This window comes from Mixophyes fleayi, chromosome 5 (assembly GCF_038048845.1).
Source record: "Mixophyes fleayi isolate aMixFle1 chromosome 5, aMixFle1.hap1, whole genome shotgun sequence".
Lineage (NCBI taxonomy): Eukaryota > Metazoa > Chordata > Amphibia > Anura > Limnodynastidae > Mixophyes > Mixophyes fleayi.
In genome coordinates, this window is record NC_134406.1 from 138,185,494 (window position 1) to 138,205,851 (window position 20,358).

Below are 20,358 nucleotides of genomic sequence, written 5' to 3' on the forward strand. Positions count from 1 at the left end.
TGAAGCGCCGTCCAATGAGTTCTGAAGCATTTGACTGAATATGAGCAGATAATTTTGCTCCAACACTTCAGAATTCATCCTGCTGCTTTTGTCAGCACTCACATCAATAAATACAAGGGAACCAGTTCCATTGGCAGCCATACTTGCCCACGCCATGACACATACCACCTCATCAGTGAAGCATGGTGGTGGTATTTTTGGATCATGAGCAGTTCCTTTCCTTCTCCGTACTCTTCTCTTCCCATCACTCTGGTACAAGTTGATCTTTGTCTCATCTGTCCATAGGATGTTGTTCCAGAACTGTAACGGCTTTTTTAGATGTTTGCCAAACTCTATTCTGGTCTTCCTATTTTTGTGGCTCACAAATGGTTTACATCTTGTGGTGAACCCTCTATATTCACTCTTGTGAAGTCTTCACTTGATTGTTGACTTTGACACATATACACCTACCTCCTGGAGAGTGTTCTCTCGCGTATAGAGACCCTGCGGTCACCGTGGCCCCGAAGGTCATGTCACACGAAAAGAAAGAACAGCAGAATGTTTGACCACAAGCTCCTGAGTTAAGTGTAATGTAGACACCTCTCTATCCTCTTGAAAAGGTAAAATGTGGGAGTGCAATCCACACTACCGCCACCGAAGCCCTGCGAACAGGGGAGATATGCAAGGGAACACCCCTATCGGGTTAGCCAGTCAAAAGTGGCTAAAGCAAGCGCTCTGATTACCCAACTAGGTTTCATGGCTTCACCTGCCCAACCAAAGGGGGGCTGATGCAGAAGGGACCCCTCGGAGAAGAGACTGAAGATACCGTGATCTTATAAATTGGCGCTGAAAATGATGTAGAGCATCGGCAGCTGCACCTTGAGGGTACCTGGGCGGAGTCCCATTTCAGAGTCGGCTTGCGAAAGAAAGCGACTTAGTGAGCCAGCAATAAAATGTGTGAAAACCCTGGGACTCTCACCAAGCGCTGTACAGGGGTTTTTTTTTTTTTTTTGGGTTTTTTTTTTTTCCCCCAGAACAAAAAGGCCTTAAGGATAGGGCCTGCAACGCCCCAGTGCCAAGCTAGACGATATAAAGAGTGTCAGGAAAAGGCACCTGAATATTCAGGTCTGGCCAAAGAGGCAGGCGGAAAGGAGGTGTCCGCCACCAGTCGCCAATGTCTGAGAACCATGCTCTGCCAGGTAAATGAAGGGCCACAGGATAGCTGGGAGCCACACTCCTAGAAAACTCTTTACCCGTGAGAACTTGGGACGTGGAAGCAACAGGTTCACCAGACCGAAGCTTCAGGGAACATCCTGGCATCGGAAAATTCCACTTAAGGGTCTCTAGGTTATGAGCGGTAAAGGGGGGACCTGAGAAATAAGTATGGACACCCTGGGGACTAAGTCCGGATTTTGCCCCAAGACTCCGCCAGGAGGGCAAAGGATGTACCTGTGAAGAGACTATACCCTTTGGTTAATAGCCTGTCTGCTAAGACTCGTCCTCCAGCTTATTCCTGTCGGGGAAAAAGGTCAAAAGTATGGAAATATGACACACTGCTCAGGCTCTAACATGAACGTCTCCTACACTATCGGGCAGCATGTTCACCCGTGATGCTATAGAAATGCAACAGGTGTGGTATTATCTGACTGATTGTGTGGAGGTTTTCTGAATAGGCCCTGTTGGGCCTGACGCCAAGTGTTGTGCACCCTGAACACCAGATTTGAAGGTAGTCGTTTCCTCGGCTGACCCAAAAGACCCCGGATCCCTAAGAATTCTATTAATTCGCCTATATTCGACAGACTATACCTTGTCCACAGAGGGGTCCAGGACCTGGAAACCGATTGACCTGACTGGGTAACGACTGTGAGAGGGCTAGCCGTGTGGTCTTGGACAGAGTGATGATCTGCAAGTCCAATAACCTGGGAACCAGCCCCCTTCTGGTAAATTTCCCTCTGGAGCTGTCGAGAGGGGAGCCTTGAACTTTATTGCCTCGAACATCGGAACCCTGTTTTTCAGGAGCCTGAGCAACTGAGAAGAGAGAAATTCTTTCTGCGCTAGGGGCATCCCTTTTCTTGCACTGAAATGAGAGGGCCTATTCCTACGGTAGGAAGACCCTGTGGGACCCAGTAAAGAAGATGAGGTCTAGGAACCGTATCTGCCTTGGCAAATAGAGTGGCGACCTATGTAGATTCTGCACACAGACGTGCGCTTGCAGGAACCGAATGAAGATAAGCTTGCAAAAGAAATTATGACAGAGGTTGTTCGCACAGGGTACTGTCCTGACTTGGGTGTGCCGTAGCCCTCCCTTGGCTGCCCTAACCTCGGAAACCCACGGGGCGCAATGTTCAGAATATAAACAGGAACCTGAGTCAGAACCGAAATCTCTACCGCCAAAGCGAAAGAGACAGTTGCCCCCTTTTCGACTGGTCCCCGTAAGAAGACTTCCATAATATATATTGAGGCCAGGAACTGTTTCTGTTCACTGCCTGCAATGAGTGTGTAGTGAGTATATCCTCAAAACAAGAAAATGCAGGCCTGCCTGTTGAGGGACTGAGAGCTTAATTGGAATAAAAGGATCCGTCTGAGGGTAAGGAAGAGGTTTGAATAAAAAAAACAACTCTCGGGAATACCACCAGGTATATAGGTTTTTCACTTAACTGCACCTGTGCATGTACTATATGTTGTTATTGGAGCCAAGAAGTGAGTACGCAATGGGGTACTTCGCCCTTGGGGGAAAAAAAGGAGACAGAGATAAAGTCCGCCCCTGACAAGGCCTAGTGGAGCTGACGGGAAGAAATGTACTCTTAACTCCAGAGGCCTCTGAATACTACACTGTAACTCTGCAAAAATGAAAAGCTCCGATTGTGGAACTTACTCCAGAATACCTCTGGCTAACTGCTCTGACCCTGGCTGAATGGGCCTTTTCCAAACCCCATCTATAAACCTGCTCTGCGTATGGATAGCAGAATAAGTAAATAGCTGAGTTACAGGATTGTGAACCCCCGGGGTACCTTTTCCCATATAACTATTTTCTCTGCCAGGAGAGGAAAAAGAGATGAAAATCTGCCCAGTCTAATAATTGCTTATTTGGCTTAATACCCCAAGACACCCTGCCTAGTATCTGGGGAGATGCGGAAGGGGTTGCAGACTCAAATTCCGCAAGGGTTAAAGTGTGTCTGGTGCTTAAGCTAAGACTATCCATCCTGAGAGGAATGTGGAACTTTCAGAGTTAACAATGCTTTTTTTTTTTATTTTATTTTATTTTTCCTCGTAATTCAAGATACAACTAGCCATCCTCTACCGAGGAATGGACCATATTCTGATCCTGACTGTGGACAACTCTGAAAATCAAAATTATGCTTACCCTTGTGAGATGGTGAGAAAATGTCTGGGTGGTCTTAGACCGGGATAGAGACATAGCCGCTTCTGTGTGGGAAGATGTTCCTGCGACAGATCTGATCTGTGTGGGCTGAGTGTGTGCGGGTCCGTATTAAGCCTAAGGCAATTTTAGACATAATACAATGCTAGGATAGGTGTCGCAGAATAAATATGTAAGTTATCCTTTGTGTACATGTGTATATATACGGATGTAGTAGCTGGTTTCTTACTCTGAAATAACACTGTAAATTATCAATGCGGTACATATACAACACAGTGCAGACATACCAGTGGGTCTCTTACCGGTGGAATTCCCCACCTTTAGACATAATGAATATTAGGAAAGCTGTACAAAAGATAAATTAGAATTGCATTTGGCACCTGTGCACGACAGGATCCCCTGTTGCAGGAAGTATCCTCTTTTGGAAAATATTTTGGATTGTACATGAAACAAGAATCACAATAGCAAAAATACTTTCCTCATTATTATTTTTGTTTTTAGTCTGGATTTAATATAAATACCCATGTATATATCTATATAATCTCAGCATAGTAGGAGTTTACCAAGTCTATATACTAGCATCAGCCACCAGTCTCCAGACTCTGAGATAAAAATCACTGTAGTCCTGTGTATCTTACAACATAATAGACAGGCATTCATTGCAAATAGAGACGTGTTAAAAAATACAATACCAGGATAGTAGCTGAGGACAGGCAGAGCAGGGAACGGCATGCACTCAATGTGTCTCTGTGTTCCAGTTCCAAAGATAGCCGCCGTCCACGCCAGGAAGCTGATCGATAGGGGAAGAAAGTGACCCTTGCAGATCCTCCCCTATTATGGCTGCCTCCATGTATCGCTGATCAGCTCATATTCGCATATGGCTGTTGGCTCTCCGAGTCCCCACGCATGTCTGCTGCCCAGGCTGCGTGCGCTCTTGACAACAATTAATTGCCTCCTAATGATAGCGATTGTTGTCTGTGTTACCACGCTGCTCGTGTCTAGGGGTGGGGTGAACTTGCCGGCATGTCGGGCGGGGAGGAGAGGCTGTTACAGCTTCACTCCCTGCCGCCCTAAAGTAATGTGGCCGCGGCTGTCTATCTGGTCGATATAATAACCTTCTGGAGCCCATAATATATGATGCCTAATGGCAGACTTAAAAGTATGCCCCTTTGCTCGTTTCTAGGAGCGACTGCAGGCAGAGGTACGAGGGACGCGGGCTGCTTACCTTTGCTGGGTCCCAGAGTGAACAGAGCTAAAGTCTTATTCACTCCTCTGGGTCTTTGGATCGAGTCCCAGAGGATAAAAAATAAAAACATGAAAGACCTAAAAGTAATACAAGTATAGGCAGGAGCCTATACCAAAGTGACCTATCTCCTAGACACTCGGAAAACACTGGAGAGGAGGGGCAGAGTAGGGGAGGAGTGTGTGGAACAAACAAGTTTATAAGTGCCTAGAATCCTAGTCCCACCTACTATACCCCAATGTATCGCAGTGTCCCCCAATGGTAGGAAAGAGAAATTAAGTTTTGTGTAATAATGTGAAATGACACAGGGAAAAAGTATTGCACACAATTCCTGAAATTTTTTTAATACTTTGTGCAAAAGACTTTGTTGGTAATGACAGCTTCAAGACACCTTTTGTATGGATAAAGTAGTCGCATGCTTTGCTCAGGTGTGATTTTGCCCAATTCTTCAACGCAAATAGTCATGAAATCTTGAAGGTTCCATGGGCTTCTTCTTTGATTTTTAGTTCTTTCCATAGATTTTAAATTGGATTCAAGTCAGGAGATTGGCTGGGCCATTCTAGCAGCTTTATTTTCTTTCTCTGAAACCAATTGAGAGTGTCCTTGGCTGTGTGTTTGGGATCATTGTCTTGCTGAAATGTCCACCCTCATTTCATCTTAATCATCCTGGTAGATGGCAGCAGATTTTTTTCCAGAATGTCTCTACATTTTTCCATTCATCCTTCCTTCAACTATATGCAGTATGCCAGTACCATGTGCAGAAAACAGCCTTACACCATGATATTCCCACCTTCAAACTTCACTGTTGGTATGGTCTTTTTGGGGTGATGGGCAATGTCATTTCTCCTCCAAACATGTGTAGTATTATTATTATTATTATTATTATTATTATTATTATGAGTTCAATTGTGCTCTCATCTGACCACACTATATTCTCATAGTATTTCACAGGCTTGTCCAAATGTTGTGCAGCAAACTTTAAACAAACTTCAACATGTTTTTTCTTCAGCAAAGGATTCTTGCATGGTGAGCGTGCGTACGGGCCATGGCGGTTGAGTGCATTAGTTATTGTTTTCTTTGAAGCAATTGTACCTGCTAATTCCAGGTCTTTCTGAAGCTCTCCAGAAGTGGTCCTTGGTTCTTGGACAAATTTTCTGATGATAATTTTTTCACTCCTCTGTCAGAAATCTTGCGAGGTGCACCTGGTCGTGGCCAATTTATGGTGAAATTATATTTTTTCCACTTACAGATTACGACCCCAACAGTGCTTACTGGAACATTCAGCAGTTTAGAGAACCAATGCCATCAGTATGTTTTGCAACAATAAGGTAGTGAAGGTCTTGAGAAAACTCTTTTGCTTTTACCCATCATGAGATGTTTCTTGTGACACCTTCGAAATGAGACACTTTTTTTTTATAGGCCATCCGTTATGGCTCAACCAGCTGGCAGGATTGCTTTCTAATTACTGATAGATTTCAGCTGGTGTCTTGGCTTTCCATGCACTTTTGCACCTCCCTTTCTTCATGTGTTTTTTCCCTGTGTCATTTTTACATTATTACACAAAACTTAAATTATGGGCATCTAATTTATTTCTTTGCATGTGTGGATTGCAAGGGTGGTGATTGACATTTAATGTAAAGTTCATTACATTATCAACATTAAATATATATTTACTGAGAAAAATATTGATGTGTTCAATACTTATTTCACCCGCTGTATATATGTGTGTCTAAGTGTGGGGGTGGGTGTGTATATGTATATATGTATATGTGTATATGTGTATATGTGTGTATATGTATGTATATATATATATATATATATATATATATATATATATATATATATATATATATATATATATATATATATATATTTTATATATTATATATTATATATTATATATTATATATTATATATTATATATTATATATTATATATATATATATATATATATATATATATATGAGAAGGAGCTGTATTATATGTAGGGTATGGAGCTTTTTTTGTTTGTTTGTTTACCCTGTTTCTACCTAAACTAGAAGGGAGCTTGTAAGGGTAGCCATGGAGGATACAAAAGGTTTTTAAATAGATCTGCTAGAAAAGGCTGGATATGGGAAGTCTTCATACCCCAATTACCTCCATAGGAGGAAATTGTGGGCAGGAAAGGGCAGGCTGAATAGACATCTATTTGTACCTTCATGATAATCTGGATGTTTTATAGTCTATGGTTTCTCAGTTTGGCAGACATGTTTTCCACAATCAAACTGAATAAACCATTGACAAGCAGCATACATGGCTGATCTGTTCTTGTACCTCTCCCTCCTATTGTTTGGGTACATCCCATTGTAAGAGCTGCTTTGGAGGATTGAAGAGGAAAAATGGTGAATTATAGTTACTGTTCCTATTTCTCAAACTATTCCATGGCAGCCCAACTTTCTTATCAATGTCTGATATATTTATATTTTTCAGAGGCCTCTGGGAAATTACTAAGACAAAGGGGAAGAGGTGGAGCTGCATTTCATGTGGTCTGGGGTGATTTTGTTTATCCTGCCTCTACCTAAGCTAGAAGGGAGCTTACCCATTGTGAGGGTTGCCATGGAGTATTTTGAGGAAATAGTAATTAACAGTATCTATAATTGGATATTTTTCAGAATGTAATTGTTTTGACCCTTTTTCAGGTTGATACTGCTGTGAAAATGGAATCACTGAATTTGAAGACTTCATCAGCAAATCGTGAGTGTATCATAGGCACCCTGTATGTTTGCTACATGATCCTTTTGGGTATGCTAAATGCTAGAACTGCATTGAATTTTCTATATGCTGCTTGTCTGCATCTTTAAGCAACCATTTGTTAGAGATAAAATACATTATCTTAGAGGGGAATTAAATTACCTGCGAAGTCCCGTCATTTAGATTGTAAGCTCCAGTGGGGCAGGGACTGATGTGAATGAGTTCTCTGTACAGCGCTGCGGAATTAGTGACGCTATATAAATTGATGATGAGGCCTTGCATGATTTGCACTGGAGCTCGTTTATGGGTATTACAGTAAGAAAAATCACTGCAAGAGAAAAAATCTGTAAATTGTATCTACTCTAACATCCCAAAAGGCCCCAGGCTTCATTGGGATTTTGCAGAGAATTACACTTTTTTTTTTTAAGTGGATATAAAAATACATTCCTTTTTTAAGTAGATTGTATGGCTCCTAACTACAGTTCTTTGTGATGTATTCCTTGTCTCATTTGCGCATGTAACCTGTTGCCCTTGTCCCATAGCCACTGCTGAGACATGTTGCATGTAACCCTTCATTTTAGTCACTTGTGTGATCATCACAACAGGGTTTATGCAAGCTGTTTTGTGCTAGCATAGATTTTGTTGTCTATATTATCCAGATGTGTAAACGGCGTCTTGCAGCGTGCAGTGTCACAATGTGTACATGTGCAGATTGGTATGCTGCTTTTTAAAAAGAAAAGAAAAAAAAAAATCCGAAAATATCCATAAATTGCAATATTCAGAGTTTATTAATTATTACTACCCAATAGTGAATTGTTCCCCACATGTAGAATAACCTCATTTTGTCAGTGCATGGACTCAAGAAGTCCTTTCTGGTCTGTCAACCGGTTTTGTTTTTACATTGTATGATTACATCTTTTTCTTTTTTTTTTAAATTTTGCAGAATCCAAAAGAAAAACAAGGTAAGGTATAGTAATTCATTGTCAATTATGTTTTATGTAAACACAAAATAATTATTTGTACTGGAGCTTTGAATAGTTGAACTATAAATATTATTACATGAGCTTGTAACGTGATGAAACCTGAGCAAAGGAGATAATGCAAATACAACTTTGTCCTTATCAGGCGTGAGAAATATTTAGTGAAGTTTTAGCTTAGTCTAGTGATGTAGCATATATTTTGTTTGTCTATTTGCTTAACTGTTCATTACTTTAAAATATATTATTTCATTTTTCTAGATGGGACATTGAAGGCAATGTAAGTAAAACGCATATCGCCATCTCCCCAAATCAAATACTTCGCAGTTCTTATAAATGTTATGCTGCTTTTTTTTTTACAACCTGTCAACTCAGTGACCCCTTTCAGCCATATTACATATATGCTCCTTTCATTGGTTGGAAAGTTTTTTTGTTTTTCGTTTCTATAGTTTAGTAAAGGAAAAGGAATATTTTTGTTTATTATAATCTATTTTACAGTGCTTATTTAACTTTTTAGTTAGCATGGTCTTGTTTAACTGCCTTATCCACTGACTGTGTATAAACTCGTTTTTTTATGCAATGTACACTGCATTGTTATATAGACTTTTGCCGTGTATATGTATATATATATATATGTGTGTGTGTGTATATGAGAGCTCTTTCTATAGCGTAGCCAGTTTCTACCATATTGTTTTAATCAAAAGGGGTTCCTCATATGCATATTTTTCAGTTTTTGTATGGCATTACACTTTTATGTGGAATATTTTTTCTCTCCAACAGAGTCAAACAAGAATGAAGAAAGCTCTGGAATACTTGGTATGAATACTTACTGGTGTAGTAAAATGTATATTGTGTAATAATACACTCATACGGTTTTATGTATTTCTTTCCACAACACATTATTTAGGTTTCCTACTAATTATATGAGTCAGCACCTTAACTAGATTGAAAGTACATGCCTCTTACATCCTAGCCCACTTGGTGGAAGTATGCTTGAAGGTGATTGACCCATTCTTATCTCAGAGTGCAAAATGTATAGAGGTGAGCTCTAGTCCGGACCCCCACAGGAAACTGTTTCCATCTGCAGTTAATGGGTCTTCTTCATCCTTAAGAGGCAAGGCACTGCGCCTCCCCATTTCTTTCCCTGGTAATTTAGCTTAGCAAGTAGTAAGATGAGGCTAAGCACCCTCTTTGTAGTCCAAGTTTGTTTTTGCAAAGTTTCAGACCACTCTGCAAGACAACCAGTCCCACCTTTTTAGTGTTCTTTCTGCTCTGCAGTCTCCGGTTGTGCTATCTGTAAGAGTGAACCTGAAGCATGAGTGGGCCCAGCCCCTTGCTTAGTCTGTGGGCCATTTTTTTCCCTTTAATTACTGTGGGGATGGGTTTCATATTATGCAAATGCTGTCATTATGGAATCTACATCGGGCACATGCCTGATTCAATCCATTGCCGAATTTTCCAGGGGGGTCAAGGTCCTCAAGGACTCACTCTTTCAAGTGCAAGAGCACAGAAGACGGATTCATATTGTAGTCACTATGGATAAGGTTCATGTTCTCTGGGTGAGCTTTGAACCCTTTTGTGTGTTGTGTAGTAGACTCTGTTATGAAGAATCTCCACCATCTTAATGGGTGCAGCAAGGACAGGACAGCAAGTTTTACATAAATAAAATGTACAAAATAAAATTGTGTCCCTTATGGAAAAGTACAAAATTCGATTGTAAACATTCCCCCATAGTTTGAAATCCCATACTCAAGTATGTTTAAAAACATTTACACCCTCTTCCCCCCATACTGCAACTGGTATGCTCTTCATGTAATCCTGTAGCAATAGTTTCAGTTTCTGCAGAATGTGACACTTGGTAGTCATATCTGCATGAATTTGCAATAGCATTTTTTTGATCTGCAATTTCCTGATAGAAGATCCCATAACTAATATTATCCTGTCAATAAACTATCTAAAATTTCTGTAGAGCATTTTTAATGAATAGGCAGTCAACTGGAAATAAGTGACTTCATTGTAAAGTGTGACAGCTTCTGATTTGCATGCAAACTTTGTATATCACACTGGTCCTCAATCAGGGCAGACAGACTACATTGTTCTAATCTTCGTTTGTTTGCCTTTATTAAATATCTTCTAATTCATGCCTTCAACATGCTAACAGCCATTTAGTTTTAAAGTGGTAAAACTAACAGTTTTATTTTTATATGCAGGAATCATTTGAGATTGACAATGACATTGAAGCAACTACTGTCACAAGGCTTACAGACAAGCTGACAGATGACGTAAAATATTATTCAAACAAGTTAAAAGAAGAGGCTGTAAGTTTATCTTTGTTGTGTTTTCATTACATTCGCTGCATGTATTTGGATCTTTTTAAACTACTTATTGCCATTCTGAATTTTCACTATTTAGGATAACAGCTGTATGGTCTTTTTTGGAAATCTGATCCATTTCACATTTGCATAAAGGTTTAATTTCTCTTTCATCTCTTCAGTTTTTTGTTTTGTGTGTTTAATGTGCCTGCTGGATCTGGGCATTATTTTTTAGGGCTTTCATGGGCACAGAGGTGTGGCATGAAAGTAAGTGGTTACCTTTTATTCTTTGGCCTTCATAGCAGCCCCATACTAGGCACTGGGCAACAAGAAAGCAGCCAGACCTATGACCCCTGAGGGGGTGAGCTTTTGTGCCTCCAGCCCCTCCTCCTTGGTTTGGCTTCCCTGTAGAGCAAGCTTACCAGAAGAGAGGCAGCGACTCATTCTCCTGGCCGTGAGCCTGAAGCAGCAGCTACTTCGTCTGTCTGCTCTCTTGGCTGCAAAGAGTGGTGAAGTGTTGGGATGCTGGTTTTTGGAGATATTTTTCTGTCCTCTGGTCTGTGTCTGTACAGTTCCACATACTCCTGGATTGTGCAACTGCCTGTCTGTCCACTCTTTTCTTTCCTATGTCTGGGAAAGGGAATGAATTCAGGGCTAAGCCTGGAGGTAGGACAGTGGCAAAGGTTTTTGCCTGATCTAGTTACACTCCAAATTGCTTTGTGCCCAGTCCGGTGCAGATTCCCTGTTCGCAACATGTGAGGTGGAGGGCCAACAGCCACACTCTCCTATGAGTGCACCCACTGAGACCTAGCCCAAGCTATTTCTCAGCTTACACATTTTGTGTGCACCTTAGGGAGCAGGGCTAGGGTGTCCCACCCTCAACCCCTACATGGGGCTTCGAGGAGCGCAATGTCCTCTTATGAGCCAATCCTTCTGGAACATTCTGTCCTTTCTTCTCCTGACCAACAGTCTCCAAAGCTGTGGTGGACTATGGTACTTCAGCACCAGTTTCAGGGTCTTTGGACTCGGGAGGATTCTAAGCTCCTGATCAGTGTGTTGAAACTCAGAGTGGTTCTCAAAGCAGGCCAAAACGTTTTGCAAGGAAGGGCCCTAAAGGATCAATCAGACCATGCCACGGTTATGGTATATATAAAGTGGTGCACCAAGAGTGTCATGCCAATGGGGGAGACTGCAAATTTTTTCTCCTTGGAAGAGCAGTATGTTCTGGCCATTTGGGGTGGTCTTCATGCCGTAGAGAAGTGGGAGGCAGACTTCCTCAGCAGGCAGTCCCTTCATCACGGTGAATGGTCTCTTCATGTGGAGATATTCCAGCAGCTGGTGGTCAGATGAGGTCAACCAGATATCAACATAATGATGCCTCGGTTGAACTACAAGGTGGACTGCTTCTGTTCCAGAACTAGGGATCCACAGGTGTATCTAACGGATGCCATGTCTGTTCCATGGACTTTCCAACTCGTATACCTGTTCCCAGCAGTAGCCATGCTTCCACGAATGCTAAGAAAATGTAACAAGAGAAGGCTTTTCAATGATGCGTGGGGTTGGCCACGAGGTCTTCCATACACTGAGCATGGCCTCGTGTGGCACCGGCCTCTAACACCAGACCTTTTAAGTCCGGTCCCCTTCCACCAGAGTTCACCTTGGCTAGCTTTAACATTTTAGCAGTTGAAGCCATGATTCTTAAATCCAAGAGGTATTCAGTTCATGATTAAGGGTCGCAAGCCTGTGTCTGCCAGTAATCACCACAGCAACTGGAAGATCTACATTTAATAAAAGTGTGAATTGAGGGTGTTTCTTACTTGTTCTTTCAGGTTGGACAGGTACTTCAGTTTCTGCAAGATGTTCAGGAAGGGGAGTTAAAACTCAGTTTGTTGTAGATCCAGGACACAGACATTTCAGTTTTCTTTCAGTTAAAAACTGCAGCTTTTACCTGAAGTACAGACCTTTTATGCAGGGAGTTATGCATGTGCAGCCTTCAGCCTACACACCTTCAGAGAATCAGGAAATTGTGATTACAGCTTAAGACTGGGATAAGTCTCCAGAGGAAGAGAGCTCTCTGGATCAGGTTAGGACCTTGAGAACATCTGTGTATAGGACAAAGAATTTGCGAAGGATGGATGATCTATTGGTCCTCTTTAATGTACACTAGAAAGGCTGGGCCAGCGTTTAAGCAAACCATTGCCAGGTGGGTTACTTCACTATTTCTACAGGTCTCGCATTCCACAAGGTCAGTGGCTGCTTAATGGGAGGTGCCTGACAATTTGTGTCGGGCATTCACCTGGTCTTCATTACACATTTTCACCAAGTTCTACAGGTTTATTACTTTTGAATCTAGTTTTATATTTAAGTGCTGCACAACGCGACTTCTGAGCATTTCTTTCCTTAAGGAAAGCTTTGGGACATTCCCAGTGTCTCATTTGTCCCCAATTAATGTAAGAGAAAATTTGTGTTTTTTCTTTCATCCTATCTGGGGAACACTGCTACAATGGGGTTATGTGAGGGGATTGGAGTTTGGCACTTAACTAGTTAACTTGTTAATGTATCATGCTGACAAACTCCTCCCCCTGTAGCCTCTCCAGTTTTAGTTGAGTGCCCAAGGGAGTTGGGCTCACTTATGCTAGGTAGTTTTCTTTCCTTTATTGAAGAAGTGTGCTCTGTTGTACTATCACAGAGCACACTTGTTCAGCGAAAGGGGCAACTGTCAGACAGTGAGAGTTGGGCCGCTCTCACTGACGGCAAGAAGAAATTTTTCTCTCCCTTTTTCTCAGTGCTGACAGGTGGCTTAGAAAAGCTGCTGTCACACTGCTCCTTACCCGAATTACTGTCACTGCCACAAGTGGTAGAGAGCACCGGTAATCAAAGCGGGGAACTTGGTTATAAGTTATAGCGACCGCACAAATAAAGACTGGGTGATTACTGCTTATGAAGTAGTAGCAGATATCAATTGCCGGCTTTATTATTATAAAACGAGGGGCAGACAGAGGTGCAGGACGGGAAGAGCTAAAGATAATTGAGCTCCCCCGCCTGTAGAGACACTTTGGACTCTTCCAAGGCGCCTAAGCAATTACTTGGGCAAAGCAGGAGCCGCTTCTGAGGGGAGCATGTAGAGCTGCTGTCGGACCTTTCCAGCTCCAGACATCGGCTAAGCACCACTAAAATATTTTCTATACTCACTATAATATAGATAGGGGGGTATTAGAAATTAATTGATGCAAATAGCATAATATATACAATACTACTTGCATAAATATTCCTTTTTTCTGACACACATAACCTTAACAGGTATAGTGTCTTTTGACTTTTGTCGTAGATTAGTTAGTATCTTCTGTCTATTTCTTGTGTGATTGCCTGTATTACATTTTATTACTGTGACACGGTTCCTTTATAAAATGTCTGACAAAGGAAAAGCACTTCGTGCAAAATATAGCTGTTGCAAGTGTAAAATTAAATTATCCCATTGAGCAACAGGACCCGGGAGCACTTTGTACTGACTGCGGTGGGGTTACCCTAGTAGTGCAGGCCCAGACTAAAGCACCACCAATAACGGAGACACCAGCATGGGCGGCTGCCCTGACGCAGGGGGTTGCCACTTGATACAGCTGCTTTCTAAACCGGCAGAGATTCCAGCAGTTGCTGCCATACTCCCTTCACCTTAGGAACAATAGAACCCCTAATAGGCGGAACCACGGGGACCACCGAGTCTGTTTTAGGACAGATGGGGGATCCATCCTCTCCTCAAGCCCCTCCTACAGCAAAACCAGTTTGGTCCACATTCTTGGTCAGAGGCCTAGATCGGTTACACAGTTTCTTGGACGTGCCAAGACCTTTTCCCAAGAAAAAGTGAGACAGATCCGCTAGCCACTTTTTCTGCCCCCTCTGTTTCTGAGAGATCCTTAGAAGAGGAAGGAAAGCTTATAGAGGATTCTGATTCCGCACAGGTTACAGACCCAGAGGGATCTGCGAGATATTGGGATTGACGACCTGGTGGTAGCAGTCCGACAGGCATTAGGTCTTCTAGACCTAGAAGGGACAAGAACTACAGATCAAAGTCTTTTTAAAAAGGTCAAGAGATGGGCAATCTTCTTTTCTCCATCAGTGGAGCTGAAAGTAATCACAGAAGCATTCTGGAAACCACTTGATCGCAGGTTCATTATTCCACGAAGGTTCCTTGCTCTATAGCCGTTACAAGAAGATTTAAACCGTTGGGAATAAGCCGCTTAGCTTCTCACATCACACTCCTGTTACAGAGACAGTCACCCTGCAAGATTCTACTGATCGTAAAATAGTCATTTTTAAAGTCCATTTACATTGCGGAAGGCAATTCATTTACCTGTGGAAACATAGGCTTTCAGGATACTTATACGAGGCTGCCCAAAATGCAGCCTCCATCCCCTCCTTGGTTTCCGCAGCGGCAGTCGCAGCCAGGAGGACCCTATGTTCGAGGTCTTGAGATGCAGACATTGAATCAAATGAAATCCCTGGAATCTAACACTCCAACTGAGTAAGGGACATTCGGGCCTGAATTGGACAGCATAATTTGCCAGGCCACAGTTGGCAAAAGTACCTTCCTTCCAGTCAATGTCCCAAAACATAGGGCACCGAGGTTTGGCTCATTTAGACAGCCCTTTCTGGGGGTAAATCAGCTGGCCAGGGGCCAGACACACGGGTCCAGACCATCTGGCACCAGAGGACACTTACACCAAGGTAGGTCTTCCTCCTCCTCCCCCATTAATCGCCCATCTCCAAAACTCCCGGATAAGCTGGCAGTTTGACGGTGTCTTCCACCCCACCCCCCCTCTCCCCTTCTCACGGAGGGAGTGGGGAGATGTCTGCTTCTGTTTAAAGATTAGTGGGCAGAGTCCTCGGATGACCATTGGATTTGCGGGATAATGACGAGAGGATACATAATAGCCCTGTCAGGTCCAGTCCCTCATGATTTTTTCGCAACCAACTTTTCCCGCAACCCACAAAGAAGACAGGCAATGCTCCTCTGTGTTGGCTCTTTCTGCGGGAGTCACCTGCAAAGTTCCGGAACACCAAAAAAAACAAGGATTCTACTCCAGCCTCTTTTTTTGGTCCTAATGCTAGGTAGCTTTTTCCGCCCTATTCTGAACCTAAAACAGTTGAACCTACACCTGCAGACGGACAGATTTCGAATGACATCCCTCAGGTCGATTTATCAATGGACTGGAAGCAAACCAGTTCATGGCGTCAATAGGCATCAAAGACTCCTATCTCTACATACCTACCTGGAAGGCACGTAAGGCCTTTCTCAGATTCACAGTGGGACCTTCTCACTACCAGTTCAGAGCTCTCCCATTCGACCTCTCAACAGCACGAAGAGGAGTGCAAGTAGTGCCATACCTGGACGATCTACTAATCAAGGCTGCCTCTTCTCACCTGCCAGACCAGCACCTGCAGCTCACCATCAGGATCCTGGAGAGGCACGGGTAAATTGGTCCAAATCCCAGTTAACTCCATGTCAGAGAATGTCCTTTCTGGGACTAATAATGGAAATGAACAAACAAAAGGTATTCCTTCCAGAGGACAAATCTCGATCCTTGCGGGACACAACACGAGTTCTGACCTGCCACAGACCGTCGGTCCTCTTATGCATGCACCTTACTAGGAAAGATGGTGTCGACCTTCGAGACTCTTCCTTATGGTTGACTTCACTCTCGCTGCTTTCACTGAAACCTCTTAAAAAATTGGTCAAGAGCCCATCAAAAATTAATACGTCAACTGATACGCTTGTCACCAGAGGAAAGACAATTCCTCAGATGATGGATGGTCCAGGACAATTTGGTAGTCGACAGGTCCTTTGCCCCATGGTCCTGGATCTTAGTATCCACAGATGCCAGCCTACAGGGATGGGGGGCTGTGGTCCTTCATTTGTGACTTCAGAGACTTTGGTCTACTCAGAAGACCTCTGTACCCCATCAACTTACTGGAACTGAAAACCATGCTAGTGGCCTTATAGGGCGGCCAGACCATCCCTCAGGGGCACCCGGTCCGTCTGCAGTCCGACAACGCCACCGGACGTCAGGACCTTCCTGCAGGGAGTCCTGCGTAGCCAACCTCCATATGTTCTGCCAACAGCACCCTGGGATCTTAACCTGGTCCTTAATATGCTTAAAGGGCCTCCCTTTGAACTTTCACATACTGCGGAATTACGGTTCTTAACATGGAAGGTTGCGTTTCTACTAGCTATTGCATTGGCTCGTAGAGTTTCCCAATTGGGGGCACTCTCATGTCGCTAACCATATCTTGTCTTAAACGATGATAGGGCGGTTCTCAGAACAGTTACTACTTTCCTGCCTAAAGTGGTCTCCAGTTTTCATGTTAACCAAGATATAGTAGTTCCGGTGTTTACAGAGATGCCACAATCTTCAGGAACTTGCTCTGTGGAGTTTCTGGATGTGGTCAGAGCTCAGAATCTATGTCCATAGGACATCAAAGATTTGCTACACGGATTCCTTATTTATTTTATTTGACTCCTCAAGAGAGGATGGCCGGCCTCTGAGCAATCAGTTGCTAAGTGTCTTACATAGACTATTAAGCAGGCTTATATCAATGCTAACCGACCTGTGCCAGATCATATTGTTGCTCATTCTACCCATTCGGTGGGGGCGTCCTGGGCTGCGCGAAATAGGACCTCAGCGAACCAGTTATGCAGAGCAGCCACTTGCTCCTCGGTCCATACGTTTACAAAATGTTATCAATTCAGTGTATTTGCATCTGCAGACGGCAGTTTTGGCCGTAGTGCTCTATGTGCCAGGCTGTCAGAGTGCTCCCTCCCTTAAGGGGGCTGCTTTAGAATGTCTCTATGGTAGCAGTATTCCCAAGATAGGATGAAAGAGAAAAGAGGATTCTTATACTCTCAATAAATCTGTTTCTCTGATTCCACCTGGGGGACACTACGTTCCCTCCATACTATTCTGCTGTTTGGTCTCTGGTTGGTTGACTAGCTTTCCTTGGGGCTTTATACTTAAACTGAAGAGGCTACAGGGGGGTTGCAGAGGGCAGGGGTTTGTCAGCATGATACATTAACAAGGTAAAGTGCCAAACTTAACTCCCCTCTTACAACCCCATGGTAGCAGTGTCCCACAGATGGGATCAGAGAAATGGATTTATCGTGAGTATAAAAATCCCCTTTTTGCTTTTTTTTTTTGTTTGTTTTTTTTTGTACTTGCGTTAATTCCTTTTCTCTGAATCCAATGGGAAACGCCACCTTTTTGTTTTTGTTCTGGTTCTTTCACATTTATCTGGTGTTTGTTGGAGAACAGTTTGTTTTTTCTGGGTTTTTTCTTTCTGTCTCTCTCTACATCTTGTCTTTTTGTTTTATATGAATAATGTTAACAGGTATTTTAGTTTGCGTTTTACGCTTCAGTTTGCCTTGATGTTTATTTGATGCGTCTTATCAATTAAAATGTCAGCACGTGTAAGACTGAATTCTGTTTTCTTGTTTATTTTTAGCTCTTTCCTGTTAGAGTAGCCAGGGCAAAGGATGTGGCCATGTCATTGATGCAGAATATTTCTAGAGAGAGGATGGGATTGCAGAATCCAGTCCAGCAGAACCAAATGCCACCACCCACTAATAGAGGACCACAAGGTAATTTTAAAATGTACAAAAAAAAATTGTGTTTTTGTACGTTAAGCTTGTTTGGAAAAAATAATATAGATTACAAAATATTTTGTTAAAAGGATTTTGCAACACAACTTCCTTTTTTCAGACTACTTTCTTGGTGATGGGGCTATTTTTATTTATGAAATGTATGCCTGCTTAGGTGTTTACAGTAGGTTACTTGCTCACCAAATGCATAGTCTTTGCACCCATTAAGCCACACCCATTTTGTTACCCCCCACCCCAAGTAAATGTCAACTTCTGCTGCTTTCCAGCAGCTTTTGTTTAGATTTATTTTTCTTTGTTCAACTTTAATATATATCCAAATGTAGAAACAAGAAACAGAGTTGTGCACTACACATGAAATAAGTGATTAGAATTTAATAATGCCACCATGCTCTCTTTCACACCTCTGTGCAAGGTTGCCATGTTGGAAAGCAGCTGTTTCTCTAAAGGCATCAGAAATGCACTATGTGGAATGGGATTCATATATAGGGCCAGTGATGTCATACTACCTGAATTTTTTTAGCTTTTGATATGTAGTGGATGCTATTTGAACGTATTTGTCTGTAATGGAGCAGGGGGTACTTTTTTTATTTTTTTAAATGGAGGCAGTGGATTATCATGTTTACCCTTAACAATGCATTTTACCTTCATTTGTGAATTCTAAGATTTGGAGGTAAATGTATCAATCTGCATTTTGCAAGTTGCAGAATATCGGGCGACTTGCAGAATCTGCTGATTTTTATACATTTTTCCCCTTGGGGATAATTTAAAGTGTGCGTGTGATAGTTTTGGAGAATCTTATATAATACGGCTTTTCTTATTGCAATGTAAAGTTATTAATACACATACAATTTACTTAAAAAAAAAATCATCCATAAGCAATCAATAAATTTGCAGGCAGAAGTTCCTGTTTCAATGAGCCTTGTGACCATTTTCGAGCCATTGAACTGAAAGATGACATTTCTCTTTCCTGCCATTGTGGTTTACTGAGACACTTCAGGGTATAGAAGGCGGTCTAAGTGCAAAGGCACTTTAAACATAATTATTTGAGTGTACACTTCTCCCTTACTATGCCCCTCCTATCTGGAAGCAACCTCTGTTTTAGTTAAAGTGCTAGGTAGTAAGACATATTTGTATGGGCTCCTGCCTATATATCTTTTTAATCCGGTTTTATTTTTCTCCTACATTTTCTGTGTCATCGCAGAGACCTATTTTTAAGACCCAGTGAGTGAATAGCCTGTTTCCTTCACTCTGGGTTCCTGCGTCGGAGTGTGCAACCTGTCTGCCTCATTCACCTTTGACACACACTCTCTGCCGGCCGTCCCCTCTATACAAGGGGATCTGTTAAGTTTTACACTGTAGGGGCTTACGGGAGTGAAGTGTATAAAGCCTCTTTCTCTTTCATCCGGTCTGGGGGACACTGCTTACCATGGGTTGTGGAGGGGAGCTTGGGAGTTGGCACCTAACTAGTTAACTTTAGTACTGCTGGCAAACCCCTCCCCTCTACAATCCCCCTGCCTCTTCCTGTCCAGTTTTTTTTAGGTGCCCTGGAGTTGGGGCAGTGTTTTTAGTACTTAGGTAAATTTTATAGATTTACTTTATTTTATTTCCTTTTTTTAGGGTTTTTTCCTTCAACAGTGGCAGCGCTGGAGTGTGTTCTACTATAGAGAACACACTCACAGCTTCAGCAGCGCAGGCATCCGTTTGCCAGATGGTATATATTTGGAAAGTCTAGAGGTGCCTGATTGAGGAGTGAACAAAGGTCTCACGGACATTACATTACAGGCAGAGAGTGCCGGTTATCGTCAGCGGACAAACGCCGGCGGCCATTTTATTTTTTCTGACAGCCAGCGCTAGACGGAGAAGGAGGAGAGGGGGCCATACCACGATTCCCCCCTCATACATAGGAGGGGGGCGCCGGGTAACTATCGCTGCGGAGACCTCTGTCCTAGAGGTCTCCACTACTCTGCCACGCTTGGAGCTTTTTTTATCAGGCTCCATGTTTTTTTCAATTTATCCTAAAAATAGCTGCAAAGCAGCAGTTACTGAAGGGGGGGGAGCTACAGAATAGAGTTCCCCCCACCTTCCTG

General features: G+C 42.7%; 1 protein-coding gene and 1 long non-coding RNA gene across 14 annotated transcripts in view; both read left to right on the forward strand.

The window, feature by feature from the left end:
- The window catches only part of LOC142157744 (uncharacterized), a 354,118-nt gene that overhangs the window by 195,669 nt on the left and 138,091 nt on the right, over positions 1 to 20,358 (forward strand). The gene's annotated exons all lie outside the window — the stretch shown is intronic.
- LOC142158668 (uncharacterized) overlaps positions 1 to 20,358 on the forward strand; it is a 111,878-nt gene that overhangs the window by 67,122 nt on the left and 24,398 nt on the right. For all 13 annotated transcript variants that reach the window (XM_075212857.1, XM_075212860.1, XM_075212866.1 and 10 more), the window contains 6 exons: positions 7,280 to 7,334; positions 8,275 to 8,293; positions 8,570 to 8,588; positions 9,089 to 9,124; positions 10,519 to 10,626; positions 18,115 to 18,250. In XM_075212857.1, the coding sequence (XP_075068958.1) occupies positions 7,280 to 7,334; positions 8,275 to 8,293; positions 8,570 to 8,588; positions 9,089 to 9,124; positions 10,519 to 10,626; positions 18,115 to 18,250 (373 nt within the window). The remainder of the gene's footprint in view (positions 1 to 7,279; positions 7,335 to 8,274; positions 8,294 to 8,569; positions 8,589 to 9,088; positions 9,125 to 10,518; positions 10,627 to 18,114; positions 18,251 to 20,358) is intronic.